Below are 20007 nucleotides of genomic sequence, written 5' to 3'. Positions count from 1 at the left end.
AAATGTGGCTTTTATAATGTTTGTATATTTTTTTGCTGTTGTTATTATCTCACAGAAGTCACATATATAAAATGCTTAGGTAGAAAAATCCAATGGTAAATACTATCTTGCACATTATCACTGAAGAACACTTAACTCAGATGCTACCAACAATTAGGAATAGGCTCCAAGTGATGTAAGGCTGATAAGATAAATTTTTAGCTTTACCGACAGGTACCTACACTGACCAATCCTTAAAACAATTCCTTAGGCCTGCCTGAAATTCAAACTACATTCTACCTCCCTCCTGGGGTTGAGAATACCATGAGCACTGTCCAGTAGAAAAACTCCTAGAACAAGAGTCAAATGACCAGATTCTGGCTCCAGCACTACCACTCACTCACTAGTTTTGTGACCTTGGACAAGTCTCTTCTCATCTCTGAACCTCAATTTCTTTATCTAGAAGAGACTCTGAAGTTATCTTCCAGATCTAAGATCCTCTGCACCTACCATCAAAATGACTAAGGCAAGTTAGGAAACATGAGTTGCTCTTATAGCAACAAGGATATAATACACTGAACCCTAATGCCAGACAGTTTCGTTTCACTATTTTTCCACAACAACAACCATTATGAAATGAAACTGTCAATCTCTGACACTGGTTAGACTCTTGATATCATCTCAGGTCATGATCTCCTGGTCCTCAAGCTGTGATCTCAAGGTTGTGAGATCAAGCCTTAAACTGGGAATGGTGCCTGCTTGGGATTTTCTCTCTCTGCCCCTTCCCCTACTCTTCCTCTGTCTCTGTCTCAAAATATACAAATTTAAAAAAAAAAAAAAAGACAAGGGCGCCTGGGTGGCTCAATCAGTTAAGCATCTGACTTCAGCTCAAGTCATGATCTCACAATTCGTGGGTTCAAGCCCCGCATCAGGCTCTGTGCTGACAGCTCAGAGCCTGGAGCCTGCTTCAGATTCTATGTCTCCCTTCTCTCTCTGCCCCTCCCCTGCTCTATCTCTCTCTCCCTCTCTCAAAAATAAACAAACATGAAAAAAAAAAAAAAAAATATGGGGCACCTGGGTGGCTCAGTTGGTTGAGCATCCGACTTCGGCTTGGGTCATGATCTCACGGTTTGTGAGTTCGAGCCCCACATAGGGCTCTGTACTGACAGCTCAGAGCCTGGAGCCTGCTTCAGATTCTGTCTCCCTCTCTCTCTGTCCCTTCCCTGCTCATGCTCTGTCTCTCTAACTCTCTCAAAAACTGAATGTTAAAAAAAATTTTTTAAAAAAGACAAAATAAGATATACAACCAAAAACTCCTCATTGGCTCCCAATAAGCCATGCCTGCCTCCCAGCACACTCCATGGAAGTTGTACTACTTTGTGTAGTCCCCTCCCACACTGACTCTGGGCTTGGCATGTGCCTTGCCTTGGCCAGTGGAACATCAGCATACCTGATGCAAACAGAAGCTCAATACGCATTTGCCCACAGGGCCTTGCTACCTTGAGATAACCAAGATGCAAAGAAGCCCAGGATGAAAAGCCACATGGAGAGACAGGCCCAGCCATCTCAGCTGAGCCCAGTCAACTATCTAAGCTACCAGCTGAATACAACCACATGACAGAATTCAGAATTCACTCAATCGGTTAAGTGTGTTAAGTGTCGACTTTGGCTCAGGTCATGATCTTGCAGTTTGTGAGTTCAAGCCCTGTATTGAGCTCTCTCTACTGTCAGTGCACAGCCTGCTTCAGATCCTTTGTCCCCCACCTTCACCCCTCCCCTGCTCACGCTTGTTCTCTGTCTCTCAAAAATAAATAAACACACACACACAAAATAAAAGAAAAACCCCCAGCATCCATAGCATCAAAAATAATAATAAAATAGTTGTCTTAAACTATGAGACGAGTATACCTGAGCAAAACTGAATGATGGGAAATAAGTGTCCAAACTACATTTATCTTCTTACTCAATTCAAGTTGCTACTAGTTAGTATTTGCTACTTCCTAATGCCGGACACCCAAATAATAAAGGCATGCGTATCTGCATCCTAAGTACTACACCAATAATAAACTAATAGCCTCATTCAGTTCATGTTATTCATAGTTCTGACAATCAAAAAAAGACCTTTATATAGTAGAGTAAGTGAGTTGACTATATTAAACAGAAATGTCTGGTCCAACTGAATTATCCCATGTGTAAACACCCTGTATATTCAATCTATGCTGAATACTATGTAGATGTTTCATGGGGTCTCTCTGGAAGGAAAAAGCTTTCCCATTCTGGAGAAGTGAAGAAAATACTTAGTCACAGGAAACGTGTATTTCAGCTTTTATCATGACCCAAAGTCGAGTTCAGAAAGGCACTGGGGATAACCAACTAAGAAATCACTATACTAAAAGCTTATGCCTCATTTATGGAATATTTTATTCAACAAATCAGTACTGAGTCCTATTATAGATATCAGATAGTATGCTAAATTCTACCTTCAAGGAGTTAACCTTAGAATAAAGCTACAGTGAAACAAGTCATCAGACAATTATGATACAGTTTATAATACAGTGGTAAAAGCACAGAGGGGAAACACATCATCTGATCTAGAAGCATAAGCTTTAATCAGAAGTGTGCTCTAAGCAAGCAGAGGAGAAAAAATGCAAATGTGCAAAAGGAATAGGAAGAGTAAAAGCCAATAATATCTCATATAGACATCAAACTTCCAATAACAGTCAGTGACCATTTTCAGAGTTTTACTCTAGGGAAAGTAAAAACATGTCTGTACTCGGACAGTCATTAATTCAAACCAAACTATTAATTGCACATGACTACTATTACAAGGTACCATGAGAATGATTATATAAATAAAACAAAGTGCCTATCTTCAAGGCAATTAAAATCCAACAAGAGATACAGATACAGGAATAAAGAAAGATAAAAATGGAAAAGTAGTCTGGGGCCAGACTAAGCCTCTAATTCCAGGCTAAAATGCTTTTATTTGATAGGACTCTGTAATTGACTGAATGTGGAAATAACAGCAGAAGGAAAGGAACCAAGTTTTACAGTCTGCAAGATATTTAGAAGGGCAATACCATACAAAGAAATGGAGAGGTCAGAGAGAGGAGGTGGCATGAGGACAAAGAAAAAGTTCACTTTTGGCCTATGCAGTTTATGGTGATCAAGATACTACTTCAAAAAGAGTGAAATTAACTAAAGAAATGTGGCAAAGATTTTTGACATTTCAAGTGTCATTCCAAGTCTAACTAAAAAATCATAGACAAAAGTATGAGGTGGCAACCTCACACAAAACTGGGACTCAGACAACAGTTATCATAGGTACACGATTCGAGGCACTTCCTCCCTCCTCCAGAAATTCACTCATTGTAAAGAACCTTCACTGGCTTCCCAACCTCCTTCACATTTGATTTCCACTTTGATGGGTATCCTCAGATCCTGACAAATATCAAACTTAGTTGAATTTCTGGCATTATTTTTGGTGCCATTCTACTGTAGTGCTAACTCTAATGATACATAAATATATGCAAACACCACAGAAAACAAAAAGATTCGCCAAACCACTTTTATAAAGTCCTCAACCCATTCCATTTAAACAAATCAGTCATAAACAACATAGTCCATAAAGCCCCAAGTTGGAGTTGTAGCTCAGGAATGGTTTTCAAAAAAATAAGGCAGAGGAAAAGCAGGCTAGAAGGAGGGAAGGAAGCATTTATCTATTACTGGTCTGTTCAACGTATCATAAAAAAATTCTCTATCCCAGTTTCTTTTTATTTAAGTAAAATCTCAATGTTTAACATTTTATGTTATATGATTTATAACTGTTTTTGGAAGGACAAACCTAATTCTTAAAATATTTTAAGTTAATTCCTAAATACAGTACTTTCTCTAAACTTTGGACCTAGAGCTACTATTTGAAGGCAATTCAAAGGTTTCATTGTTATGATAATAGGCCAACGGGTGGGGAGGAAGTCTTTCTGCAAATCACTACCAAGGCTCACCTCCCAAAGTGAAGGGTCATTGAAGACGACATTACTCTGCAGGAAGGCTGTTTTCTTTTGTACAGAAACAGCTCTCTAGCAACAGTACCCACACAGCCTCGGCTAAAGTTAAAGATAAATTTAGACTTAAAGGTTACCATTTTTATATTTAAACATAATCTCTTGACTCAAGGCCCCAAAAGCCCAAAAACTCTAAAGCAGTCTACTATACTTGGGATCTGTTCCTCCGCAATTATTTTAGCTATGAAATTAATACAAGTCCAACTTTATAAATGGTAGCTAGCAAATTATAGCAATTGCATGTAAGTGTGTAGAAAATCATCCTCAAATTAGTACTAAAAGTTGGATGTAAGGTTAAAGGAAAAATGTGATAAAAAAATGATTGCCTCAAAAAACTCTCTAAACATGCTAAAATACAATGCAAAAAGGTAGTTTAAAATAAGAGAAATCCTCGTAGTGCTCTGAGGAAAAATAAAAACGGTAAATGTTACTAGGAGGCAGCGCCAGGGCAGCTATGATTCAGATTTACATATAGGAATTCCCAACAAAAATTTCCTTTGAAGATTCACCTGCAACTACATTAACGTCTGAAAGCAACTGCTCTAAAACACTATACCCTCAGATGTCAAGCACTGTGATAGGCCCCTTTTATATACAACTAATCCACATAACAAATCTATGAGGCAGATATTATTATGCTTCTTTTACAAAAATGTCGACAGATTGATGGAGATTAAATAAATTGATCTTGCGGGTCATCAGTGACAAGACAAAGACCCCAGGTCTCTCTGAAATCAAAGCCCACACTTTACCCTTCAAAATTACAGATATCCAAATAACTCATATCCACTTCCAAATATTTAATGTTCTTTTTTCAAATAATTTTTTCATTTGATGAACGTCTACTATGTGCTAGCCTGCAACGATAGTGGTAAAGAAGACGACAAGGTCCTTCTTGGACCTTACAGGCTAAGGCGGCAGTTCTCAGCCAAGGATCCACATCTGAACCACAGAATACAGAAAATAATTCGAGTAACTCTTTTTCTCAATTTTCCCAAGAACGGTACATAACGATTACAATTCTAAATGCGTAAGTTAGTTCATTACATACAATGGATTAGGTTCAGCATTAGTATTTAATTCTCTCCCTAAAATGCTAGTTGAGAAAGGCTGCTCTAAAGGAAAAAAAGCTCAAAATAATTAATTATAAATACAAAGAATGTCTTATTACTGACAGTAAAATATAATTTAGAGAAGTCAGCATAGCTAACATTTACTTAGAATTTAGAAACAGTATGTAATTCACACATATATTCATGAAGGTTAAAAGTATGCTAAAGTGATATTGGAGTCATATTCCCTGGGTTACAATCCTGACTCCAGCATCACCTTGGGCTCTAAGCTTCAGTTCTGTCATCTGTAAAATGGAAACAGACAAAAAAAAAAAAAAAAAAAAAAAAAAAACCTACCTTTTCCATTTGAGTGAGGATTAAATGAGATGCTGAAAGAGTAAAAATCTCACAACAGCCCAGTACCCCTCGAGAACTCTTAGCTACTATTTTTATTATTATGGTTCATGCACCTACTAAGTACAGAGCACTATGCTAGGCACTGGGGAAATAACGAGTAAGATGGGGAATGCACCTCCAAAAAATTTCTAACGCAGCATGAGATAGGACATCCAGGCAAACAGCCATGACAAAAAAAAAAAAAAAAAAAAAAGAAAGAAAGAAAGAGAAAAGTATCATAGAAAGTCATAAAACATCAAAAATGAAAACCGTACCCAATTTTCGAAGAATCCTTTTGCATTCATCCCTGCTGAGATCCAAAAGGGTTGGCCACACAACAGGCATTGCTGCTTCTTTTTGGTAGCCCCAAAGAGCTTGTCTTCCCTAACAAAACAAAACAAAACAAAACAAAAATCAAATTAACAACGTACATTCAAAAGGCCACTTGCCTGGAGATCCACACCCTAAGAAGTAAAACCAGTAAGAACAATCCTATTTCACCACCACAGTTTTCAACTTTTGACAAATGAAGAACTAAACAGCCATTCCGGAGCTTATTATTCCGGCATAAGACAGTGGAAAGAGCACAGGCTTTAGGGTCAGACACCTCTAGGTTCTAGTTCTAGCCTTCAACTCGCTGGCTGTGCGATCCTGGGTGAAGGGGCCTATCTGAGCAAAAGTTTTCCCCATCTGGAAAACAAAGGTATTATCATCCAATTCGTCATGAGGATTAAAGGACAGTATGTGAAGTTCTTACCACAGTGGCTGGCATGTTGTTTAATAAATAGGTGCTACTACTTGATTTGGGCAAGTCACTTGATTTCTGCTGGCTTTCTCATTCGAGACTTACAAGAGAGAAAATACATAAAGCTGCCAGCTCGTTACAAGGGCTAATGGAACTTCAAAAACGGTCTTCTCAAGTCTGAACAATGAACGATGAATTTACACCCAGTAGTCCTTCGACAATCATTTACCAAAATTTCAGATGTCAGGAATTTACTTTGTACTGGGAATTGCCTGGTTCAGAGGATAAAAAGACAACTTAGCGCTGAGGGCTTGAACAATACCTGCTTAGCACACAGCAGATCCACTGTAAATACTGGTTAAGTAGGTGAATGAAGACAGAGGAGAGCAGAATGAATGAGTGAGTGAGTGAGTGAGTGAATGAATGAATGAGCGAGCTCACTCCCCAGTTGAGTCAGGCACCGAACCGTAATAACTGCTATATCCCGTTCCAGGCACTGGGGCTGCTAACTCCAACTCTGCGCCCGGAGTTGACCGCCCCCCCCCCCCCCGACTTCCCATAGTCCTCTCAGCTACGAACCAACCCAGAGCTAGGAGAACTGGACTGCGCGCCCCAGCCGGCAGGATGACATAAAGAAAAGGGGTGGGGAGGAGGAAGAAGGGGCAGAGCCAAAGGAATCCGCTCCCTCCACAAGCCAGTCCCCGCCTCCCGACAGGATCTTGGAGGCGGCCGGCGACCGCCCGAACAAGCACCACGTCACGGCATCCCGACGCGTCCCCGCCAGCGCACCCCACCGCGGGGACGCAGCGCACTGGAAATCTAAGCAGCAGTAGCGGGAGCCCGCTCCGGCAGCCGGGATCTCGTGTAATCCTTCCCCCACTCAAGTGTCAAGGAGGCAAGCCCGCCCCGCCCCCTCCCCAAACACGCACTCTCTCACAGCACCACAACAAGAGCAGCCCGCCCACCCTCCTCACCGGTGCCGCTCAGCGCCAACCCCAATGTCAAGCCCACTACCCAAGCCCTTCAGGACCAGTAGCCGGTGTCAGGGGCCACGGTCGGCATCAGCGCCTCGCTCCCTCCTCAGCGGAGAGGACAACGGAGAGAAACTAGGCGCGCGGACAGCCAGGCAGACGACCGAGACTCACCGGGAGGCGCCCAGAGCTGGACCCCCAGGATCCCAGCACCAGGCCTGCCAAAGTCCCCCTCAGCCCACCTCAGGGAGCCCCACGATCCCGTTAGGAGACAACGGAGGATGGGGCTGGGCGCCCCAAGCCGGGGACCAAATGCTTGGCCCGGCGCTCCTCCAGCCCGGCTAACCTGCCAGCTCTTCCCGGCACCCTGTCCGAGAGTCACCCACCTGCCCGGCCTTTCGGGGCTCATCTAAAAGGCTCCTCCGCCAAGACTAGGGAACACCAGGAATTGGGTTTGTTTGCGGTGCCTCAGAAGGGGCAAGATGGCGACAGGCATCAGGGCGCAGGCGCAGCCGCGCGCTGCCAGTCGGGAGGTGTAGTTCGCCTTTCCCGCCTTTCGGAGAACAGGCTCCAGAAGGCTTCCATTCTCCCAGTCCCTCTTTTCCTCCGCGTTTTGAAAGGAAAGAAGAGACATCGCGGGAGGTGCTGGGAGTTGTGGTCCCGACCCAACTCCCTCCTCTTTCGCTGTCGGTATGCTGTCGCAGGCGCAAGGAAGGCCGGGATTGTAGTTTCCCTGGCTTCACCTCCATACCCTCCTTCTCCGGCTTCGCGCGCCTCTCCTCCAGCTGCCGTCTCCCAACCAATCGGCTGCGCTCTCTGCTACGTGTGGCGTCACACGTAGAGGCCAAGATGGCGTCGGTAGCTGCAGCTGGGGCTTTGCCGCGACCTTTACTCTAGGCGAGGTTAGGGACGGTAGGAAAGCAGCTTTGTCCCTGAAGCGCTGTTGAGGATTAGGATCGGATTCCTCAGAGTCATGGGAGCAATTGTCAGCGGCCTCCACAGCCCCCACCAGACGCGAGTCAAGGACAGAGAATCCACGCTACGAGAACCGACATAGCGGACGTTGCGATTGCCAGAGCCCAGGCTGGCGGTTGCCGAGTTGCCAGTGGAGGAGTGGAACCCGAGCGTTCTTCACTTCGGGTCTCTCTCCACGTGTGAAGTGGGAATGATAGTGATATCTCGTGCTTTAGCTGTCAAAGGCAAGAAGGAGAAGGTATTTGTTAGAGGCCCTACGACGTGGTAGGTTCATCCTTCAGCCTTTGTTCTTATTTAATCACAGAACAACTGTGGGACGAAGGTATTGTTGCCCCTATTACACGTATGAGAAAGGGGGCCCAGTGTGTAATTACTCGCGGCCATAAAACCGAAACCAGTGCTTGGTATTGTTGAAGAGTCAATCAAGTGTTGTGATTGCCCTTCCTCCTAAATTGTGTACTTTTGGAAATCTCGGAGCTGGTAAAAATGCCCAAGTCAAAGGGGGTTTTTAATATGCTTTCTGGTATTGACAAAGTTTTCTTGTAAAATGGGGTTGATACCACCCTATGGGGATATTGTGATACACAACGTGGGGAAGAGTTATTTGTGGATTGCCAACCTTTGTGCAAACGTGTGAGACTGGTCATATCCTTGAATGGAGCAGTAGATTAGGAAGAGAAAATAAATAACAGCATTTAAGTTTCTTACTACTGTTTACTCATTAGCTAAAAACACTCTGTAAGGTCCCAGAAAATTGTTATTGTTGAAACCCAAGCCTGCCCCTCCAGAAAGTCATGAAGTGGGACAGATAACCTCCAGGCCCTCTTCTCCCTCCCTTATCTTGTAATGCGTTCTCTTCAATCTATTTCCCAGTAAATTTAGGTCACCTGTTTTCAGGTCAATGACTTAACTTTTGGAAAGATGGTAAAAGAAACTTTAAAATATTTTGTTGTTTAACATACTTTCTTTGATTTGAGCCTTATAGTATCTGAGGTAGATATAGTTTAGATCTTCCTTACCGCCCCCCCCCCCACACACACACTATGAATGAGGAAAACACAGAAATTGGAGAACTCACCCAATTTCACAAAGCTAGGAATTGAAGGGAGCTGGGCTTTTTAACCCCAGGTCCTCTGACTTCCAAGTGTCTTCTATACAATAAATGTCAAGGTGACAGGTAATGGAGTGGAAATGGAAAGCCAAGCTGCTTATAAAACTGGCACTGACCACAATAAATAGCATATAAGTCAAGAATTCTAGCTTACTCCTATGCTTACTTAATGTTAAGTATTGCTGTAAGCGTCTCACATACTAATTCATTTAGGCCTTAAAATTTTACGAGGTAGAAACTATTATGTCTAATTACAAATGAGAAAACTGAGGCAGAGAAAGGAGGTTAAATAGCTTGCCTGGAGTCACACATGATAAATAAATGGTGAAGCCAGGACTTAAACATAAGCAGCTTGGCTCCAGTGTATGCTCTAGACTAGTGGTTCTCAAACTTTCATGTTCAGTAGGAACCCCTGAGGATCTTGTTAAAATGCAAATTTTCCTTGAGTGTTTCTGGATAGGTTCTAGGATTCTATATTTCTTAAAAAAATTTTTTTTTAATGTTTATTTATTTTTGAGACAGAGAGAGACAGAGCATGAACGGGGGAGGGTCACAGAGAGAAGAAGACACAGAATCTGAAACAGGCTCCAGGCTCTGAGCTGTCAGCACAGAGCCCGACGCGGGGCTCGAACCCACGAACCGTGAGATCATGACCTGAGCCGAAGTTGGACGCTTAACCGACTGAGCCACCCAGGCGCCCCTAGGATTCTATATTTCTAACAAACTCTCAATCCCCCCACATCCTCCCTTTCTTCCTAACTATATTTGTATTTTGTGACCAGAATCTGCCTTCCCTGTATTGTCTCTGATTGCTCCATATTCCCGAATATTCTCAATATTAAATTCTCTTCCTTAAGGGTCAGAGTCATACTTCACCCTCAAGAAGCTTATCCTGCCTCTGACTTTTCCTTCTAAGACAGGCATTCCTGCCTCTGCTTCTACACATTGTATTACAAAATTCAGAACATTTGATTTATGGTCATTTGTTTGAAAATCTTTCTGACTAGACAATGGGCTCTTCAAGGAGAGATCTTTGCACTCTAGTACCTAGCACATAAAAATAATAGCTAATACTTATCCAGGGCTTTCTCTGTTCCAGATACTGTTTTATACATCAACTTGTTTAGTCTCCACAAAACCCTTTTGAGAATACTATTACCATTTTACGGATGAAGAAACTGAGGCACAGAGACCATTAAGTAGTTTCCCCGAGACAACACACTAGTTAGTAGCAGAGCCATGATTTCAAGTTAAGGCACTTTGCACTTTGAGTCCACGAAATGTGTGATAAATAAAATGAGAGCCATCCTCCAATTCCACAAAAGAAAAACCAAGACTTATTGTCCTACTAGACATAACTACCTCTAGTCTGGGGAGATGTATTGGAGTACAATATCTGTCTCAGACTTTATTCCACTATTGACCAAGCAGGTTTCTCGAAACAAACTTCTTCAAGGGGCCTACCATCCATCCACCATTCAAATTTTGTAGTGCTATATTGGAGAAGGTGGATTTCACCATTATCATCAAAATAATCTATCAGAAGATCAGAAGTGCTTTGAACAGCTCAGAAAGGAGGTGAAAGATCTGGACACTGCCTCGTCAACTGACAACTCCTGTCCCTCATTGTCCATTAAACGCTGTAGTCTCTACTTCCTAAATAGCTGGCCCCATTGTTTTAGTGGGATGATGGTGAGGCTTCATCACCTGTGTGGAGTGGATGGCTCCACATCCACTCCAGAATCTGCCTTCCCTGTATTGTCTCTGATTGCTCCATATTCCCGAATATTCTCAATATTAAATTCTCTTCCTTAAGGGTCAGAGTCATACTTCACCCTCAAGAAGCTTATCCTGCCTCTGACTGGCTTTTTCCCAGCCCTGTTCTTCCAAAAGCACCTCTCCACACTCCTTGCCTAGTATGTCTATCATACTGCCACTGCTGTCAGGGTGAGCTTACAAAAATTCAAAGCTCACCATGTCAGTCGCCGGTATAAGACTTTGCAGTGGTTCCGAGTTGCCAATAGAGTAGTAAAGTTCCAGCTTTTTTACAAGCAAACCCATGCCAATGCAAAGAAATTTCCTTGCATACCTAATATTTTCCTAGAGCAGTGCCATCACTTGTTTATCTTGCCAAAAATCTGATATTGTCCTAAAGTTAACTGTTTCTCTTGAAGCCCTTGCAAATGGAGTTCTTCCTTCTATCCCCATCTTCAATATCTTGAACCAGAAGGAAAGGATGGTATTCTCCTCACCTCGTAACTACCAACTTCCAGACCGGCTACCCTTGCAGTGAGGCTTTCAAACCCTGCAAACTCCATTCAACTGTCATTCCATCTCTCTAGGGATGATGGGATTTTTTTTTAGGGAGAAGCTTTTTAAGTCTGCTATCACCAGCTTGTGTTGCCCTGTTGTCCCTTCTGCCCTTGTCCTCACCAGAAAGATTTTAAAAACCTTCCCCCAGCACTGCCATTCAACCACCCATTTCTTTGATCCTGTGCTTTGTTCTCCAGAACTATTCCACCTCTGAAATCAGTAACTAAGGTAATTCCACCTTCTAAACAAGACCTTCTTTTATTCCAGAGTTTTTTTTACTCCTTTACCCTCACCAAACCTGTTCTTCAACTTCAGTGAAATCTACAGTTTACAGTCTATCAGTTCCAGGTTTGTTCCCTCCTCTAGCTCTATTTTCTTCTCTTTCTACGCAGGGCCCTGTGATCATTCAAACTCTGTCTCATTGGCACTTCCAAGTTCATTCAGCTGTCTCTGTCATTCCACATAGACCCTAAAACAGCCCTCTACCTTGGATCAGTTTCTCCCCTATAATCCTCCCCATGTTGATGTAGCTATTAGTTAACTATTGGTACATAAGAAATTATCCCAAACCTCGGCTTTAAAACAAAATAAGGTTTTGGTGGTTGTGGTTGTTGTTGTTTTAATTTCATACAGGTGTTGCAGTTTCTGTGGGAATCAAGTTAGCTGATTCTGGCTTGGAATCTCTAAGAGGTTGCATTCATGATGTCAGCTAGGACAGCTATCATCTGAAGACTGGGGCTAAAGGATCAGCTTCCTAGGTACAGTAAAAACGTGGTTTGCGAGCATAATTCATTCCAGAAATGTGCTTCTAATCCAAAGCACTTGTATATCTAAGCAAATTTCCCCCATAAGAAATAATGGAAACTCGGATGATTCGTTCTATAACCGAAAAATATCCATATAAAAATGATTACAATACTGTTATATAAAACGAAATAATAAAGAAAAATAAAAACCTGCACTTACCTTTGAAAACCTTTGTGGCTGGTGTCAGGGAGACGAGAGAGGAGAATTATTGTGTAGGACGACTTTCAGTATCACTGGCAGAATCACTGCTATGTCTTGGCTCAATGGAATCTTTTTCTGCCTGGGGGCCATTGTATACACTCACCTGGATGTTGATTACAGTAAAATATTAATAAACTCTTGTCATATAATGTAATTGGCAATAAGGCAGCAGAGGAAAGGGTCTATATCTGCAGGCAGCCTGACCTAGAATGAAGCGAAGCATTCTTAAGCTTACTCATGTACAGAAAGGCAAAGGACTGTCCATAGGTGCTTTGAAGTGACAAAAAATACACCAGTACCAGTTGTGGGCACCTTCCAACGTTCTGAAAAATCACTGATTTCTGCCAAACACCATGACCTGAGACTGAGCATCCAAGCATGGGAGACGATAACCCACAATCCTGCAGAGAGAGAGAGAGAAGAATCATTGCCTCAGTTGTGATCATGTGATGCATGTGACATTCAGTGTCATGTACTACTCGTATTGCAAGACATCACTTGTTTATCAACTTAAAATTTATTAGAAATGTTTGCTCATCTTGCAGAACACTTGCAGAACAACTTACAATCCAAGGTTTTACTGTAGCTTGTTCACATGGTTGGCAAGTTAGTGAGGGAAGAGGTCTGTTTCTTACTCTGTGGACCTCCCTATAAGGCTGCTTGAGCATCCTTACAACATAAGTGATGGGAGAGAGCAGTGTGGAAGCTGTAAAGTTGCAGTGTGCCTATCTGTTCGTGTGTGTGTGTGTGTGTGTGTGTGTGTGTGTGTGTGTACAAAATCAGGTTTTAGGAATTTATACAAAGCAGCAAATCTAGGACAACTTGACGGAAGTAAGTTGAAATAATATTAGGTAGCATTTATTGAAATTTCATTATAAAAAGCACCTGTGTGCATTATCTCGTTTAAACTTCACAACATTCCCATGGTATAGTAATTGTCCATTTCATAGCTGAGGAAACCAGGGCCTAGAGAGAAAAATAATTTGTGCAATGTCAAATATCACAAGACTCTTCCCAGGAACACACAGATATTACAGAGTTCTGGTTTTTTGTGGTTGCATAACAAAGCATTGCTATAGCTTATACAATTTATTTTTGCTCACAGATCTTCAAATTGGTAGGGCTTAAGAACACAGTTCATCTCTACTCCTCTGGAGTCCACTGGGACAGCTTGATGGCTAAAATCTGGAATCATCTGAGGTCTCATTCATTCATATGACCAGCAATTGATGTTGCCTGGAATCTTTGCTGGGATTATCAGCAGAAACATCAGTGTGTGGCATCTCCATGTGGCCTATGCTTCCTTACAACATGTGGCCAGATTCCAAGGCAAGTGACTAGAGAGAAAAGAGACAAAAGAAAACTGGAAGTTTTTGTCATCAAACTATGGAAGCCATGCCATTATTTCTGCAGTACTCTTGATTGGAACAGTCAAGCCCACCCAGGTTCAAGGGGAACCTAACAGAAGAGTGGTAGAGTTCTGAAAGAACACATGGAACCAGAAATACTGCTGTGGTCATTTTTGAAAAACATCATCTGCCGTAGTCACTCCTAGTCACAATTCATCTCTCTCTCACATGGCAAAACATATTCATTCCTTCCTCCCCAAACCCCCAGTCTCTTCCCATTGTGATAGCAGAATCAGTCTGCCAAGAGGCTAAGAGGCTGCAGTCAAACTGTGAGATTCCATTTATAGAAAGTTCAAAAGCAGCAAAAGTAATCTATAGTGCTAGAAGTCTGGATAGTAAATAACTTTAGAGGAGCAACTACTTGGAGCAGGTAGGAACCGTGGAACTATGAATGTTCTAGATCTTGATCTGGGTAGGGGTTACATGAATAGATAGGCCTAAGTAAAAGCTTATCAAGCTATACGTGTAAGATTGTATCCTTTATGTAGTTTATACCTCAATAAAAAGTAAAAAGGTGCCGTAATGGTGGATACACATCATTACACATTTGTCAAAACCCATAGAATGTACACCACCAGGGGTGAACACTTACATAACCTTTAGACATTAGGTGATAATGACACATCAGTGTAGGTTCATCACTTGTAACAAATGTACTACTCTGGTGTGGGATGTTGATAGATCATATATGAGAGGCATGGGGCTGGGTAGGACTGGAGGTATGTGGGAACTTTTTATACAGTTTGAACCTAAAAGTGCTCTAAAAATAAAATTTATTACTTAAAAAATGCCAGTAAAAAGGATTTTTAAAAATCCTATTTGTACCAGTTAGGAATGTGTGGGTGTGTGGGCATGGATGGATGGATGGATGAATGAAATGGTTTAAGGAATAATGAAAATTTGGGGTTCACTTTAAGTCCTAGAGTAGTTCTGGCTACAGGCATTACTGAATCTAGAATATCTCTCCATCCCTCAGCTGTTTTCTACTGTGTTGGCTTCGTTCTCATGTTCTGTGTGTTGGCTCCCAGCAGTTCCAGGCTTATATCATCCTTCCTGCTTATAGCCCCAGCAGAAAAGAGGCACATGCTATCTCTTCCGACGATCTTATTAAAAGTCTCACCCTGTTGCTGTTGTCTCCATCTGGGGCATGTGCCCATCCCTAAACTGTGGCCAGGAGAATGTAATGCCCTGATTTGCCTTATCCACATGTTACTCTCCGGAAAGGAGGAAGCTGAGTGGTAAAGTCAATTATTCCAAAGTACATGGAGTGGGGGTGGGGGTGAGCTTGGCTTCCCTTAGGAAAATTAGGGTACTGTTGTCAGAGGTCAGTGAAAGAATGTTACACAGCAAAATCAGATGCTTAATAAAAATAAGCCAGGGCACTGTGTGAGTCATAAAAATGTTCATACCCTTTGATACAGGATTCCCATTTGTGGGAATAATCTAAAATATGAGAAAAGTTATATTTACAGAAATTTTAATTTCAATGCTATCAAAAAATTGACAACCTAATCATCTTACAATAGAAAAGTATTTACATACCCCACATATCTACACAGACTAAATGTAATTTAAAATGAAAATTACAGGGGCACCTGACTGGATCAGTTGGTAAAGCGTGTGACTCTAAATCTCAGGGTTGTGAGTTCGAGCCCCATGTTGGGTGTAGAGATCACTTAATAAATAAAACTTTTTAAAAAATGAAAATTCCGGGGCGCCTGGGTGGTTCAGTCGGTTGGGCATCCGACTTCGGCTCAGGTCACGATCTCGCGGTCTGTGAGTTTGAGCCCCGCGTCGGGCTCTGAGCTGATGGCTCAGAGCCTGGAGCCTGCTTCTGACTCTGTGTCTCCCTCTCTGTCTCTGCCCCTCCCCCATTCATACTCTGTCTCTCTCTGTCTCAAAAATAAATAAACGTAAAAAAAAAAAATTTTTTTTTAAATAAAAAATGAAAATTCCGAGTAGTTAACATTAAGGAATATGTTTATGATAAGTGGAAAAATCACATACGTATGTGTATATACATACCTTTATGTAAAAGGACATATATAAATATGAAAAAAATTGGAAGAAAACATGCCAAAACAGTAACTTACTAGAGTAAGTTCTACCCCTAGAGTGGTAGAACTATGGATGATTTTTTTTCCTTTATTTTTCAAGTTTCCTTTTTGGTATTTATATTATTGTTATGATTTATTAATGCACTTTGTAAAACTTAGTATCTTAAGAATAGTCCCTTCTCCTAAGTACTATGGAGTAAAACCAAATAAACTTTTACATCAGTTGACTAATGATTCTGGTAAAGGTCATAAAACATTAGAGTTAGAAGAAATCTCAGAGGTATTCAGTTTAATCTCCCATTTTACAGCAGAGATATCTGAGACCCAGAGAGTCAAAGTAACTTACACAAAGTCGCACAGGAACCAAGGGCAGGTCTCACGATTTTCAGGCTAACATTTCCTATACTGATTGAACCAATCAATTAAGATTTGGATTTTTGGGGTACCTGGGTGGCTCAGTTGGTTGAGCGTCTGACTGTTTGGCTCAGGTCACAATCCCAGGGTTGTGGGATCAAGCCCCGCATTGGGCTCTGCGCTGAGCATGGAACATTCTTAAAATTCTCTCTCTCGGGGCGCCTGGGTGGCTCAGTCGGTTAAGCGGCCGACTTTGGCTCAGGTCATGATCTCGCGGTCCGTGAGTTCAAGCCCCGTGTCGGGCTCTGTGCTGACAGCTCAGAGCCTGGAGCCTGTTTCAGATTCTGTGTCTCCCTCTCTCTGACCCTCCCCCCGTTCATGCTTTGTCTCTCTCTGTCTCAAAAATAAATAAACGTTAAAAAAATTAAAAATAAAAAAAAATTCTCTCTCTCTCTCTCTCTCTCTCTCTCTCTCTCCCCCCCTTCCCCCCTCCCCTCTCCCCTGTTCTCTCCCTCTGTCTCTCTCTCTCTCTAAAAATTGAAAAATAAAAAGATTTGGATTTTTGCCTGCTTTCCTGAAAACACATCCTCAAGTTCAAGTTGATATGCAGCCTTTCATTACTAATTCAAATTAAAGCAGCTATTGTCACTTGCTGGGAAAGTGATATTTTTAAAAGGATATTAAAAACTAATATTATGGCCCTTTAGTTCCTTGCCTTGCACATGCTTGTGTATCTTTTTTTTGTAAGCAACTTAGTCAGTAAATACCGAGGATGCCCAGATCTGGCTAAATTAAATGGACCAGTGTATGGTCTACTTCTTTTGGGTGTCAGCCTCCTCATTTATTCTTTGAATGAGTGTTGGGCCCCATGCCGGGCTTTGGGATAAGAAGATGCATAAGGTTCCACCATTATCCTCCTGGAGCTCACAGTTGAGTGGGGAGGTTAGACACATGCAGATAGCTCTATATACCATAGGGGAACATGATAACACACGATATTCATAAAGGTGTTTAAGAAGATGCTATGGATCAAGGAGAAAAAATGTTGTCATCACAGAAGGGTTCATAGCAGAGGTAGCATTTGGGCTGGCCTCTTGAGTGAACAGGCATTACCAGGCAGAGAAGTGGGGCAGGAGTATCAAGGGTATCACAGCAGAGGCAATAAGCAAAGCTTGGAAGTATAAAGGGGCACATAGAATGGCCTCAAGGAGTGAAATGAGGGATGTTAGACTCTTAGTGGTGCTCAACTAGAAGTGCTTGTTGGACTAACTTAGTGAGCTCTATCAAATTTCAGATTATAATGTATACCTTTGGCTAAAAACCTTAGATGTCTGCTGAGATCTTACATATACCCTCAAAGTTTTGGGGTCTGTGGTTGCCACAGTACCTCATGAGAGAACACCAGACCTAATGACACAAGTTGTTGCCATTTAATCCACGTTGGAACCCAAGTGGCAAAAATACTGTCTGTGCTCTGTATGATTTGACACTGATTGATGACTTGATCATTAGAAAACCAAAGGGAATTGCAAGTGAAAATAGAAATAAAGACACAATCTCACACACTGAGTTTTCCCTAGTTCATTTTTGGGGAAAAAAAGTCTTTTCAGGTTCACCCAAATGCTAAGGCACCTCAGGTGAGGAGCTGATGATAATCAGTAATTATCCAAGGTGAGATCCAAGATATTTCATAAAGATGGAAATAATAACCCTGTCGGAAATGGAAATCAACTATCATGGGGGAGGGGGCTATAAATCCAAACATAATATTCAACTTGTCTTCACCTCAGAGAGTTTCCAGCTGTTTATGGCGTTTTGCTGTGATTCGCCAGAGATGAGATGCATTTTTTAAAACTCTGCTCCAGCCAGCTGAACGAAAGGCTTGGGAGCCACATTCTCTTCCAAGAAGTGTTGAGCACTTGTGAAGTCTGCAGAGAAATGGTAGAAGGTGTATGCTTTCTTGTCAGTTCCAATGAAGATTTTTTCCTTGTAACCCTAGGATTGATCATTATTTTCTAAGAGAACTAGAGAAGACCAGGTCTCTCTTGGGTTGAAAGGGTACTTGCTGCGATGCTATGAGCTTTAAATTTATCACGCCAAGGCCAGCGGTTCAAATCCAAGCCTTGCTAAGGGCAGAGGTAATAAACGAACGCATGCTTACTGAGAGCCTGGGCAATGTATTTGTTGAGAAACGATTGTGGGAAGGAAATGGTCCAAATGATGCTTGTGTGAGTATGTATCCGTACACACACACACACACACACACACACACACACACACACACACACCCACCCCTGAACTCAAGTGTAGAAGGCAGTCTGTGGTGAAAGCACTTAATCTCACCAGACTGATTGGAGACTTCTTGAGAGCAAGGACAGAGGTTGATTTCTGAATTCCCAGCACTGTTGACTAAATTACTGAATGACATGTTGAACCTGAGAAGACACTGGTGTGGCCATGTGGCAGTGTCTTCCCACAGTCACTCCAGATTGCCTAAGCTTCCCCAGACAAACCTTGCACCTTCATGTCCTGCCCTGGGGCTGTTCTCCTCCCATTCTTCCTCTGTCTGGAATGCTTTTATGCCATCTCTTCTTCCACGCCCCAGCTTTTTGAAGCTTATTAAAACTGTCATTCGTTATAGTCCATCTTAAATGTCTTTTAAAAATAATTTTCCACACACAGATGGAAGCAGGGAATGTTCCTGGATGTTAAAAAGATCTGGGTTTGAATCCCAAGTCTACCTCTTTCAAGTTCTTGAGCAAGTTACCTGTTTCCTCTAGATGGGTTTGGGGAAAGGTTAATGTGATAACATAAGTACAGGGCCTAGCTCAGTGACCAGCACTGGATAGACGGTGACTGAGTGTTAGCTCTTTCCATTCATCCACCTTCCTCTGTGAAACCCAGCTCTGTGCTTAAAAGACGTTGCCTCCCTCTGCCTATACATTCTTTTACACTTCTTCCTCTCGCCCCACCACCAATTCTATCCTCAGATATAATTGCTACCTCCTCTGTCCCATAGTGCTTTGCTTAATGCCTCTTTTCTAGCACTTACTATGGGCTGACTTGTGCTATAACTCATTGTGTTTCTTTCCCACTCTGGCTGAAAACACCTCAAGAGCAGTATCTCCAGAAACTAGCATAGGGACTAGTTTAGGACGGACATTCCATACGTGGTTGTCTAATTGAAACAACATTTAACCCAGCTTTCCAGGAGGCAAAGTGAGCATGTAACATGTCTTCTCCCAACAAGTGCTGAATGGTCTAAGTAGCAAGGAGGAAATTCCCCTGCAATTAAGTGGTTCAAAGTTGATTGCTGTCTGTCCAGCCCAAGTGAGCAGAGCCTCCATTTCCAGATGTCTTTGTTTCCCCCACTTCCAACGCAGCCAAGCCAGAAGAGTATTCCCATAAGGGTAACCCAATATATCTTTTTTCACTGATTTGATTAGGGTGTGAAATACTTTCTTTGGAGAAAATGCACAAGAGTGAGGTTTTTCTCTGTTTTTGCAAGGGACAGAAGGTGAAGGAGAGAGAGGGAAATCGAAGCCAGAGGAAAATCTATTGTACCCCAGGAGA

The 20007-nt window shown here is 42.1% G+C and overlaps 1 protein-coding gene and 1 long non-coding RNA gene across 14 annotated transcripts in view; one reads left to right on the top strand and one right to left on the bottom strand.

Moving 5' to 3' along the window:
* EMSY (EMSY transcriptional repressor, BRCA2 interacting) overlaps positions 1-7715 on the bottom strand; it is a 91572-nt gene extending 83857 nt beyond the window's left edge. For all 13 annotated transcript variants that reach the window (XM_060605565.3, XM_060605578.3, XM_060605569.3 and 10 more), the window contains exons 1-2: positions 7594-7715; positions 5767-5875 (exon numbers count right to left, since the gene is read on the bottom strand). In XM_060605565.3, coding sequence (XP_060461548.1) covers positions 5767-5836 — 70 coding nt within the window. In that variant the 5' untranslated portion in view covers positions 5837-5875; positions 7594-7715. The remainder of the gene's footprint in view (positions 1-5766; positions 5876-7593) is intronic.
* Positions 7716-8001: 286 nt separating this feature from the next.
* On the top strand, positions 8002-14546 carry LOC132661251 (uncharacterized). Its single transcript, XR_009602145.3, has 2 exons — positions 8002-8446; positions 13720-14546. It is a non-coding gene; the product is annotated as an uncharacterized LOC132661251 (long non-coding RNA).
* Positions 14547-20007: the final 5461 nt, after the last annotated feature.

Source organism: Panthera onca, chromosome D1 (assembly GCF_046562875.1).
Source record: "Panthera onca isolate mPanOnc1 chromosome D1, mPanOnc1 haplotype 2, whole genome shotgun sequence".
Lineage (NCBI taxonomy): Eukaryota > Metazoa > Chordata > Mammalia > Carnivora > Felidae > Panthera > Panthera onca.
The sequence above is the reverse complement of the archived record's forward strand: the minus strand, read 5'-3'. Positions and strand labels throughout refer to the sequence as shown.